The sequence below is a fragment of the Ovis canadensis genome, chromosome 4 (genome assembly GCF_042477335.2).
Source record: "Ovis canadensis isolate MfBH-ARS-UI-01 breed Bighorn chromosome 4, ARS-UI_OviCan_v2, whole genome shotgun sequence".
NCBI classification, from domain to species: Eukaryota; Metazoa; Chordata; class Mammalia; order Artiodactyla; family Bovidae; genus Ovis; species Ovis canadensis.
Window position 1 is genome coordinate 76,125,313 of NC_091248.1, and position 12,925 is coordinate 76,138,237.

The 12,925-nt window shown below is 34.9% G+C and overlaps 1 protein-coding gene across 5 annotated transcripts in view; it reads right to left on the reverse strand.

Annotated features, from left to right (window-relative positions):
* Positions 1 to 2,699: 2,699 nt before the first annotated feature.
* SEPTIN7 (septin 7) overlaps positions 2,700 to 12,925 on the reverse strand; it is a 99,326-nt gene continuing 89,100 nt past the window's right edge. For all 5 annotated transcript variants that reach the window (XM_069588055.1, XM_069588056.1, XM_069588058.1 and 2 more), the window contains 3 exons: positions 10,619 to 10,754; positions 4,776 to 4,915; positions 2,700 to 3,765 (listed from right to left, as the gene is read on the reverse strand). In XM_069588055.1, the coding sequence (XP_069444156.1) occupies positions 3,726 to 3,765; positions 4,776 to 4,915; positions 10,619 to 10,754 (316 nt within the window). In that variant the 3' untranslated portion in view covers positions 2,700 to 3,725. The remainder of the gene's footprint in view (positions 3,766 to 4,775; positions 4,916 to 10,618; positions 10,755 to 12,925) is intronic.

A 12,925-nucleotide genomic window follows, 5' to 3' on the forward strand; every position in this document is an offset into this window, starting at 1 on the left:
TTTAGGCACCTTTACTTGTGCAGTCACGATGTAATCTGCACTCAGATCTAGCAAGGGAGGTATGGGCCTTATTTTAGGGCTGAAGAAACAAATATTCACAAACAAAAAGTAACACACCTAATTTATACAGATGGGATTTGAACCGAGGTGATTAGTCAGTGGGTTTAGTGTTTTCTGGCACACACCAGGTGGTCTTATGGCGTAAGATTGAAGTACACAGGTCCTGCTGTTGCCAAGACCAGTTCACACTCCAACTTCACCAGTTACCACCTCTCTAATGGATAAGTCACTAACCACCTCCAAAGCTGTTTCCACATCTATGAAAAGGATGACACTGTTATCTATTAAGGATTAAATGAAGATAATGTACACAAACTAGTTGACTGTCTGGGGTAGGGTAAATATCCTGAATGAAGTACACCAACTTTTGTTTTTATTTGCAAACTATTTATTAGAAAGGATTTCAATTTACCAGACAATTAGTCTTCCTTTTACATCAAGTAGGATACCATGGCAGGACTTCCTTAGGGATTCAACAGTGTAAGGATCTACATACTACTGACTACCATATTAAACCAAGGACTTCCAAAGTAGAATATATTAGATAATTTACTGGGGCTTGGGAAGCGCTAAACTTTTTTTTGAGTTTTAAAAATTGTTTCATAATGTTCATATTAACATACTGCTTGCTTGCTTTGCTTCAGTTGTGTTCAACCCTTTGTAACCTCATGGACTAAAGGCTGCCAGGCTCCTCTGTCTATGGGATTTCCCAGGCAAGAATACTAGAGTGGGTCGCTATTTCCTTCTCCAGGGGATCTTCCCTACCCAGGGATCAAATTCATGTCTCTTGTGTCTCCCGCATTGCCAGGTGGGTTCTTCACCACTAGCATCACCTGGGAAGCCCTAACATAGTGCTACCTATATATAATTTACTATATAGGTATAATCACACATACATGCTCAAAAATATTTTCACAAAGAAACAGTATCAGGTTTGGAGACAGTGATCTAAATGACTTGCTAAGTCAACACTTTGCTACTGTTGCAGTCTTACATTCTTTCCACCTTTTTGCTTACCTACTACCCTGACCTCCACATTCCTAGGTCTTTTTCCAAGAGAATAAAAGGCATGAAAGGTGCAGAATATGTCAGAATATGTGGGTGGTGGTGTGACACTAAGCTAATGAGTCTGAGAAGCAGAAGTCTATATCTGCTTAGCTTTCAAAATTAGAACCTGAGCTCCACAGAAATAAGCCTCTGCTCCAATGTGAACTTGATAAAAACAATTAGCTCTTACTTCCACTAGGTGGCAGCACAACTCTGCCATGCGATGTGCACTTGGATTAGGGCGTCTCTGGTCTCACTTAAAGAGCGCAGTGGTTAGAGTTACTCCAATTTATAATGTCTCTCACAATGGAGACTAGGTATTGTCCATTTTGCTATTTACAAGCTAGCCTTTCCTTACGCTTCCTGAATGTTATATGTATTGTGAATAATCACATAGCAGTTCTCAGAACTCTACAGGCCATATAACAAAAAAGCCCTTGATAAGCTTGAAAAACGAAGCCAACCATCAAATGACCTGGTCGGTCAAGTTCTGTACGGGTCCTACATCAGATTCAGATAAACCTTCGCCATGATACAGACAAAAACTTCCGAAAGTTTTCACTAGGGTAATAGAATAAAGGTGACTTTACAAAGTTATCACAATGCATATTGAATTTTTAAACAGCACCTATGAGAACTTGTTTCTAGAAGCAGTAGTACTTACCAGTTAGACAAGTGGTCAATATAAACTTTCTGATTTTGCAGTCATCAAATTCATTAAGTTATTTTTCCTAAAACCAAACTTTTCTGGTTAAGGGCGTTAACTAAATCTCTATTATAAGAACCAAACCAAACAAAAAAATATCTCTGCATATTTACTTACAATTATTCCTGAATGTCTGATTCTGGTCTTGGAGTAACAGCCAATTAAAAAAAGAAAACCACACACAGCAGAAAGCACTGTATTTTCAAAGACAATCTTTAGTGATGGCCAACAAATAAATTGTTACTGCAGTAATCTTAAATCATGTTTTTAATGCCTCATAAGATCTGCTTTAAAAATAGTATCCCAGAATGAACTTACATGTGAAGTCAAGATTTTCTGTAAAGTGAATGATCTTCCTAACACGCTCTACATACACTTTATATATCTTTGAAAAGCAACAAGGCTCTTTTAAGCATCCTGTTTTATTTAAACCCTTCAGCTTCTAGTGTCAACAAAAATATTGGGTAATCATAATAATCAGTTACTTCCTTTTGACAGGATCATCAAAAGATACGGTGAAACTTTTTAAAGTAATAAACTGTATTGCATTAATCATTAAAATGTCACAAAGCATTTTGTTAAAATCTCTTATCATTTGACTTTAGTGAAAAGAAATTATACCACTCTCTTTTTCAGTTAAAAAATTTCAGTCCAAGGACTTGAGAGTTCACCTGGTAAGCTGAAATTTGTTCTCAGAGAAATGTGTTAATAGGAGACAGTAGTAAGTAGATAAGATACTATATTCTGTAAATTAGAAAATCAGCACAAGTGCATTCTAAATGAAACAAACAAGAGTTACAATCATGGAGAAGGCAAATTCAAATTGAAAAGTTTCTTCTCAAACACACTCCTATCAACTGTAGAATATTTAACACGCCACACTCAATTACATCACAACATTGTTTATTATGTGAATTTTTTACAATACAAACAAAAAAATACAGAAATGCAATAAATGAATACAGCTAAATGCAGAATGGTGACTTTTTTTTCTTTTCAAGAGGCCATGATTCCCATTTCTAGTAAAATAAAAGAGACTGCACATAGGTAGAAATAGGTTGGTTGTTAGCTTCACAATTTTGCCTAGAAATGATCTATAAATGCATTTTCCCCCCTGCTACTTACCATAAAGTGTAAAAAGGGAATTAAAGGAAAGTTTCTTTGTTGGTTCCTATCATATGAAAGATGCTATATTCTATTTTTTAGCAGGGCCAATATATGGAAAATACCTAAATTAAATGTTATTACAAAAATGAAGCAGTAATGAGATTCTGGCTAAAGAGGGTACTAAATGAAAATAATATATATTTAAAGAATTCAAAACAAACAAAAAAAAAAGGTTGTTATAAAAAAGCTCTAGGTGCATTGTAAGCATATAGGTTTTTTTTTTCCATGTGTATTTTTAAACAATGGAAGTGTCAAAAAATAGGGTCAACTGTGTTAGACTAAATTACATTATTGTATACGCTGCATTGAATGGAACCTCTGTATTATAATTATCATAAAGAAGCATAGTTTGCATCATATTATGGCAATTTATCCTCAATGAAACCTTTCAGAGTCCTTTTATTTTGGAATATCCTGTAAACAATCAAACCACCAGAACATGATTGTACAACAGTAAAATGTTTTCTTGCATTAAATTGAAGACATCTGTTTAATAAAAAAAGAAAAGAAAAATGTAGGAAAGGTACTTAGAGCTGTTAGTTTCTAAGTACACAACAACCCTAGACAATTCAAGGCATCTTAATCTCCATCAAGAACAAAAAAATAATAATAATAATTTTTGTCATGCTGTTAAATCCATCATTAAGGATAAAACCGGTGCAAATTGGTCAAACGGATCCAACAAACACTGATGTCCAAGCTGGCATATTGGCAACTAATACGTAACTGGTGGTCAATAGAGGGTTTAAAAGATCTTCCCTTTCTTCTTGTTCTTTTCCAAGGTTCTAAATGAGTAAACAAAAACAATCAAAATGAGTAACTACTTTGTAAACCTAGAAAACATATGGTAGCAATAGCTAAACCAACTACAACTGTGTTGGATTTTCAACTGTGTTACATTTTTATTTTAAAATCAGAAGATATAGAAGTTAACAATAAGGACAATGCTAATCTATAATATTTTCTTGGACAAATATTTGACAAAATTCCAAGACAAACAGTAAGAAATATGACAAAATCCCATTTTTTTATACAAAAACAACTTTTCCTAAATGAAATAGTACAAATCGAAAAAGTTCAACTGACATCAAGTAAGGTATCCTTTTCTCCTACAGCCATCTGCATTCTGAAATGCTTTTTTTCTCACAAATGAATTTTCATCTTTCTTAAGGGAAAAGTTAATAGATGCATAGTGTTACTGAACAAATGTCTAAACTTGAAAATGTTTAGCAGTGAGGTTAAATTACAGAATCCTTACAGGGATGCAACTTTTCAGTTTTAAATGGGACTAATGAGGAAAAGAAGACCAAAGTACAAAGACTACCCGATTTTTGAGTAAATTATGAGTAACTAATTAGCTGCATTAGAAACTAGGTATCTAAAACTTTATCTTAATGAAATAATCAAACACAATAAAAATATACCTCTAAATGTATAAAAGAGAACACTGCAGCAATGCTCTCTATGTCTGTCAAGAATTACACACAACCATTATGTTTAATATTTGACAGGAAGCAGTAAACAACTAATTATGGTGAGTCAACTGAAGAGAATGTTATAAAGGTACTAAATTATAATTATGAAGATTATTAAGTCATAAAAATGTTTGCAGTGGAAAAAATACTATTATAATAGAGTTCATCAATCTATGTAAAATATTCATCCATGAAAATAATTTTTGCTTGGGATGTATGGTAATGGAAAATGTCTTAAAATATTAATGTTTTTAAAATAAACAGGAAAATAATTCTTTAAAACTAATACACATATTTCTTGGGAATCTGATATTAGATACCTTGAAGAGTTCTGTTGTTCTAAAATACGTTGTTGGGCTTCCCAGTTTGCTTTCTCATCTTCAAACTGACGACGTTTTTCCTCTAATTCTTTGTGCTGTGCTTCCAAATTCTTTTTCATTTGCTCATGGCGCCGTTGGAGCTAGTTCAAAGCACAATACATAAAATAAAACTGAGAAATCAGAAATACATTTCATCCAGGCAGTCTAATGTTAAAAGCTGAGCATTCAGTTCTTATGCTATAAATTCAGAGTACCACGTGGAAAGCACTGTCTAAAAATCCTCTTTCTATAGGACTTACCACCCAAAATGCCAGGGACCAAAGAGAATAATCTTGGGAAACAAGGGGTTTAAAAAAAAAAGTACAATAAGCTGCAGTTGTATAGCACTTTATAAGGGGCATACTCATATTTTTATCATCTCATTTTTCCTTACTCACAAACATGTAGGAAGTTGGGCAGAGGAGATACCACTGTTCCCACTCCTAGATGAGCAAACATTTGTAGCTGCAAAGTTTATGTCACTTGTACAAAGTCATTAGCCAAAAGTGGCAGAACCAGGATCTGAACCTGTCTCATAATTTCAAGTTTAAGAAAGCGAGACAAGTGAAAAGAAAGCAAATAGGTAAGAATGTAAGAGTTACAAGATGAGGAGATAAGGTCCCTGGATTCTTATAAAGCAGCGGTTCTCAAATGTCAGTCTTTGTATGAACCACCTAAACGCTTATTAAAAATAAAGAATCCTGGACCTAACCAGACATACTGAATTAGAATTTCTGGGTTTTTAAGTCTAGAAATCCACATTTTCAATAAGCCCCCATGATTCTGAAACAGATGGTTCTTTCTATGTTGAGAATTAATGCTGCAAAGAATGTTGGCTGTAAGATAAAAAACACACATGCAAAGTAACTGAAGAAACAAAGAGCTTATCTAGTCCATTTAGGCACTAGTCAATCCATTTCTGTGGAAAACAATCACAGCAAAAAATTAATAAATCTAACTATCTAACTACATCAAATAACTAACAACTATTTATTAAAAACTTTCAGATGTCCAGGAATTATGTTCCGTTAAAGACTGTATTACATCAATTAGTCAACATCTTGAATTTGGATTATAACTTTGCATACAATCTGTTTTCTTTGTTACTTCATAAACCCAAAAAAGTGACTTTATATTCATTTCTATTCCAAATATCTCATGCAGTTTCTACAAAACGAAACCATCTAAGATATATTAAAGCAAATATGAATCAAATTTGAAGTAACATTTTCCTGATGATAGCAAACACATTACTAAGAACATATCAGAAAATAGGAACACAGGGAAATGCCTTTAATTTTTAAAAAGAGAAAACGCAAGGGAATTATATACACAAAATCCAGCAGAGTTACTTCTGAGAAAGAGAGAGAGGGATACAATAGGGGAGAGAAACAGAGCTGCCTCAAATGAACTGATGATGCCTTATTTTTTAAACTGGGCCATAGGGTTACAAGTGTTCATCATTCTTTATCTGTACCTTTCTATCACATATACATTTTCTTTTGTGTTAACTACCATGTAGGTTAAAAGTGCAGGTCACAATCCTTCCCTTTGTAGAAATTCTTAGGGTTAGATGTATCACACAGTTCAGAATTTTTCAGATTTCTGAAAGCCTATTCTACTTAGAAAGGTCTATTTACTGTATTTACAAAACAATACCTGGGCTAAGGTAGCATCTATCACATTTTTTATTTTTGCAGCAAAGTATATAACTATTCACATCAAGTGGGGATAAAACTGTTAGTTCTGTTTCCGGCTTTGCAGTTTTCAGAGCTTTTAAAGATTCGAAATTGTGGATACATGATTGTAGACTTGTCTAGGATTAAGAGCACAGTTAAGTGCATTCAAATAATGACTTACAGATATGCAGCACTGACCAAGTTAATTTATCGTTCCTCTCATGTAAAAAATGGAAATGAGACAATAATATCCACCTTGTAGGGCTGTGGTATGGACTAAATAACATAATCTATGAAAGATGCTTAGTACTGTGTCTAATACACTGTGCTGCAGGATATTAGCAGCTATGCCCCACACAAATATATCTAGCACTTGAGAAAACATATTATACAAGGTTAAACAGACTTCATATTTATATCCTTATATGGCTTACAGAATTACTTGGCCCACATCGCTTTACAGTTTCTTTCAATGTTAATAAAGACTATTCTTCAAAGAGTAGCTAAGTATCACAAAACTCTGTTTTCACCATTCACAGTAATCATTAAAACTCTCAAAAGTTCTATAATTGCTTATGGAAATAAATGCTTAACATAATTGCTTATGACATTTACTCTTAGGAGGAGACCCTAAAATATGTCTTTTCAAATGTAAATTCAACTCCTTTTAGATTTTCATCGAAACCTAAGTGTGGAGATAATGCAGACTCTTGATTATTCCTATTTTTATTTACCTTCTGATAGGGATTCATGGCACCCCATTCCAGTACTCTTGCCTGGAAAATCCCATGGACGGAGGAGCCTGATAGGCTGCAGTCCATGGGGTCATGAAGAGTCGGACACGACTGAGCAACTTCACTTTCACTTTTCACTTTCATGCTTTGGAGAAGGAAATGGCAACCCACTCCAGTGTTCTTGCCTGGAGAATCCCAGGGACGGGGGAGCCTGGTGGGCTGCCGTCTATGGGGTCGCACAGAGTCGGACATGACTGAAGTGACTTAGCAGCAGTAGCAGGGATTCTCCAGATTACTTATTAATTGGTGAAGGGGTAGAGACTCAAATGGATAGATTTAATAAAAACCTAATTAATAAAAAAACTTAATCTCCTAAATGTCATCTTAATAACAAGTGCTCAGGATATTAGTTTTGCAGAGTTGGCAATCTTAAGCCTGGAGAAGCTATTCTGTATCTGCACTGAATTAAACACATATTATAAATGTAACAGTAGTGCAAGTAAGTTTTTTTTGTGATAAGAGATTACATGAAAAGCTCAGTAATTTAAGAGAAGTCTAATGTGGAATAGAAACACTTCCTCAAAACTACTGAATACTCTGCATTCTGTCTACTCAATGGATTGGAGCACTTCTGTCGTAATATTAGAGTAGGACTTCCCTGGTGGCTCAGACAGTAAAGCGTCTGTCTACAATGTGGGAGACCTAGGTTCGATCCCTGAGTCGGGAAGATTCCCTGCAGAAGGAAATGGCAATCCACTCCAGTACCACTGCCTGGAAAATCCCATGGACAGAGGACCCTGGTAGGCTACAGTCCATGGGTAGCAAACATATATTTAGTCAAAGAAAGCTTATGTATTTTATGCAGTAATTAATTACAAAAGCAAAGAGACCAACTGTAAGGATGTAACAAACTTAAATCTGAGTCTTTTCTTAATATGTTTAAATACAAATATTATTATATTAGCGGATCCACATTTAACCACTGAATTTTATCATTAAAAGTAATTTTTAAAATATTTCATATTGTATGACTGATTCATGTTGATGAATGGCAGAAACACAACACTGTAAAGCAATTATCCTCCAATTAAAAAATTGCTTAAGTATTTCATATTAATGTCATCCTACATATTTAAAAGTAATTTTCAGCACAAAGATAATAAATCTATGCTGAGAAAACATCATACTGAAATTGCTGATTTGTGTTTACCTATAGTTTCTTCTACTGTTCTTGGACATCAAGCCAAATTTACTCTATAGATTATTGTGTTAAGTGTTTTTTTTCCTCCATCTTTTATTTCTTATCACTTACAGATGGATATGTCTTCATGATCTTTTTGATTAACCGAAACTAAGTATATGCTTCAACATGTAGAGGGATTCTAAGGTTACAGCAGAACAGCTTGATGGAATGCTTTGTCACTACCCTACCTGATTTTCGCAACTGAATTACACTGACACTAGGGTCACATAAAGCCCAACTCATCTACAAAATCACATTCCTTCATTTCTTTTTGTCTGTAATTTATCACAGCATGCCCACAGTTTAATTGAGGTTCTTTCTTTCTCCATTCATATGCAAGTAAGTCTGGTCAATTATTACTATCCTAAAACTAGTTTTTATTCTTGTATCTGCCCAAAACTCTTACCTTCTTAGACCGACTATATGGAAAGGCTTAAAATTTCATTTCTCATAATTTGTTAACTATAGCTAATAAAATTTACTTTAGGTATTCTACTATGTCTTCCTACCAAGTATACTTGTATCTAAACAGATTATTAAAATATGTATTATTGTAAATCACACACCAGTAAGGTGATGCTTAAAATTCTCCAAGCCAGGCTTCAGCAATATGTGAACCATGAACTTCCAGATTTCAAGCTGGTTTTAGAAAAGGCAGATAAACCAGAGATCAAATTGCCAACTTACACTGGATCATCGAAAAAGCAAGAGTTCCAGAAAAACATCTATTTCTGCTTTATTGACTGTGCCAAAGCCTTTGACTATGTGGATCACAATAAACTGTGGAAAATTCTGAAAGAGATAGGAATACCAGACCACCTGACTTGCCTCTTGAGAAACCTATATGCAGGTCAGGAAGCAACAGTTAGAACTGGACATGGAACAACAGACTGGTTCCAAATAGGAAAAGGAGTAGGTCAAGGTTGTATATTGTCACCCTGCTTATTAACTTCTATGCAGAGTACATCATGAGAAATGCTGGGCTGGAGGAAGCATAAGCTGGAATCAAGACTGCCGGGAAAAATATCAATAACCTTAGATATACAGATGACCCCACCCTTATGGCAGAAAGTGAAGAACTAAACAGCCTCTTGATGAGAGTGAAAGAGGAGAGTGAAAAAGTTGGCTTAAAGCTCAACATTCAGAAAACGAAGATCATGACATCTGGTCCCATCACTTCATGGGAAATAGATGGGGAAACAGTGGAAACAGTGGCTGACTTTATTTTCCTGGGCTCCAAAATCACTGCAGATGGTGACCATAGCAATGAAATTAAAAGACACTTACTCCTTGGAAGGAAAGTTGTGATCAACCTAGACAGCATATTAAAATGCAGAGACATTACTTTGCCAACAAAGGTCCGTCTCAAGGCTATGTTTTTTCCAGTGGTCATGTATGGATGTGAGAGTTGGACTATAAAGAAAGCTAAGTGCCAAAGAATTGATGCTTTTGAACTGTGGTGTTGCAGAAGACTCTTGAGAGTCCCTTGGACTGCAAGGAGATCCAACCAGTCCATCCTAAAGGAGATCAGTCCTGGGTGTTCATTGGAAGGACTGATGCTAAAGCTGAAACTCCAATACTTTGGCCATCTGATGCGAAGAGCTGACTCATTTGAAAAGACCCTGCCTGATGCTGGGAAAGATTGAGGGCAGGAGGAGAAGGGGACGACAGAAGATGAGATGGTTGGATGGCATCACTGACTCAATGGACATGAGTTTGGGTAACCTCCAGGAGTTGGTGATGGACAGGGAGGCCTGGCATGCTGCGGTTCATGAGGTCGCAAACAGTCGGACACGACTGAGCGACTAAACTGATTTGACTTCCCAGGTGGCTCAGAGGTAAGACTCTGCCTGCCAATGCAGGAGACAAGGAGATGTGGGTTCAATCCCTGGGTTGGGAAGCTCCCTTGGAGGAGGAAATGGCAACTCAGTCCAACATTCTTGTCTGGGAAACCCCACGGACAGAGGAGCCTGGCAGGTTACAATCCTTAGGGTTGCAAAGAGTTCGACTGAACACACACAGGCACATTAAATTTGCATATTACATGTGAAAAAATCGATAGAGCAGTTATATTATCTATCAATTTCATTTAAGACATTATTTTGAAAAGGAGTATTTTGTCAAAGGTGAAAATATATGGTTAATTACCTCAGCTTCAGAGTCCTTCAGTTTTTGAACTTTTTCTTTGACCTTCATCTCAAACACCTGTTCCATCTCCATCTCCATCTTCTTCATTTTAGCTACATGTTCCCTTCTTTCTTCTTCCATTTGTGCAAGAGGGCTCCTATTATGAACATTAAAGATAATCATTCTATGTCTGAAAATGAAAAGTGTAATGCAAAACTGAAGCAGTGATGAAAGCAATGCTGTATGCCATTACTAAATTCTCTGCTTTCTGTTTTTCGAAAACAAGCTTCAAAAGCAGCTTTTAATTATTCTGACACCATCTTAAATAACACAGAACACAGGTTTGAAGTTTTATGTATGAACATATGAAAAAATTCTTCAGAAACTTTAAAAATGTATAAATATTTACAATCTAGAACTTCCTAATGCATATCAAATCTAAAGAAAACACATAAAACAGACTGTATAAGGAAAATGGAAAAGACACATTCCCTAAATACATTCTCAAAAAGAAAAACTAGAAGAAAATTAATTTTTAAACAAAATTTTAATATGAAAAAATGGTATTGAGTTAATGGAGGATGGGGATGGAGGGAGGCAGGAAAAGACAGTATCAGAAGCAAATGAATATCCTGACATTTCTGAAATGCCAGAACACAGACATTAAAAAGTAGTTCACTCTATTCAAGTCCACAGACTCAAATCTCTGCACAATGTTTTCCAAGATTTTATGTTGAAAAATACTACAAATACGCTTTATGTGAAAGCTAGTATACTTATGGAGAAAAGAGTACGGCAAAGTATCAGCAACCTACTACAGTCCCAGAGAAGAAAGAAAAGTAGGCTCTGTGGCCTTCGGGATCTCTAAAAACCTATTCCAATACACTGGGACAGCTTAAAAGAGGCAGGCTCTTTTCTGACTTTGTTGATTAAACACGTATATTGTGCTTCCACAAAAACAAGCTTTGACCATTTAATTACAACCCTAAATGAATAAAGTGGTTAAAAAAGTTAAATTATGGCTTAAAAACAAAATCAAGCTTTGTATTTCATCTATAACTTCAAGGCTAGTCACTTTAATCTTGATTTGACACACTCTGATTATAGTGACTTCTCTCCTTATGAGGCTGAATATTTCTGACCATCGTAGCACTATTCTTTCCTATCAAGGAGAACAAGAGACCGAGATGGAATGTATTAAATGAACAACAGGACAAAAAGAACACTGCCTACTGATTTTTCTTAGCAAAAAGGAAAGACAAAATGTGATGTAGCATTGTGACCAAGAGGATTTGTTTTTGCAATTAGTGCAAGTTAGAACAAAATGTTACTTAACTAAAGGATATTTCATCAAAAGAATAAACCTGCAGTATGTTTTAATAATTAAACAATTAATCAGAAGTTCTGAAAATGAAAATAAACCAAACATTAACTTAGGAGAATCAACATTCAAAAAGCCAGGTAAACTGGAATAAATTTTAAAGTGTAAATATCATTATTTCACTAAAAGCTGATATATTTATGGCAGGTATTTTTAAGAGGAGCCTCAGATCTCTTGGGTCCTGAAATCACACAACAAACGTGTGTGTGTGTGTGTTGTGTGTTCATACAAGTGTTTTTTCTAGTAAGGGTTCAAAGCTTTTGTTTGATTTCTATAAAACTCACTTCTGCCATACTCCAAAACACCTTTAGGCTCTAGGGAAAAAATACTCATAAAAATGATTTTTGAATTGGCCATCTTAAATAACTGAATATGTTAAGCAACTTAAGATTATCCAACAACACTGCTGCAACTTGAAAATATATTGTAAACATTAAATAAATTAAGTAAACACTAGAATTTAAAAAAATAAATTAAAATTCAGATGGAATTGTGATTTTAAAGTTAAATATATAGTCTTACTAATAATAACCTATCTATAAAATACTCTTTAATTTCATCCTTGGGAGGAATAAGCCAATCCATATAAATGTAAAGAATCTGTAGTATACTTTGCACATGAAAAGGTTACCTACCACCTTACCAAGAGTGGAACACTGTCACCTAAATTATCATTTAAATAACTCTTGGAGGAAAACAGAAGATTGTAGAGCTTTGATGTTTTAAAATTTGTTTTTAAATATTAAAAATCTTTACATACTAAAACTGCTTATGTCTTTGGACAAACAAATGAAATGTCTTCAAGTGTGCCATATCTAAAAGAACAAAAAATACAGAGACTTATTAGCACACATAAATGGAGAAGAAAAAGGTAACCCTCTCCAGTATTCTTGCCTGGGAAATCTCATGGACAGAAGAGCCTGGAGGGCTACAGTCCATGTGGTCAC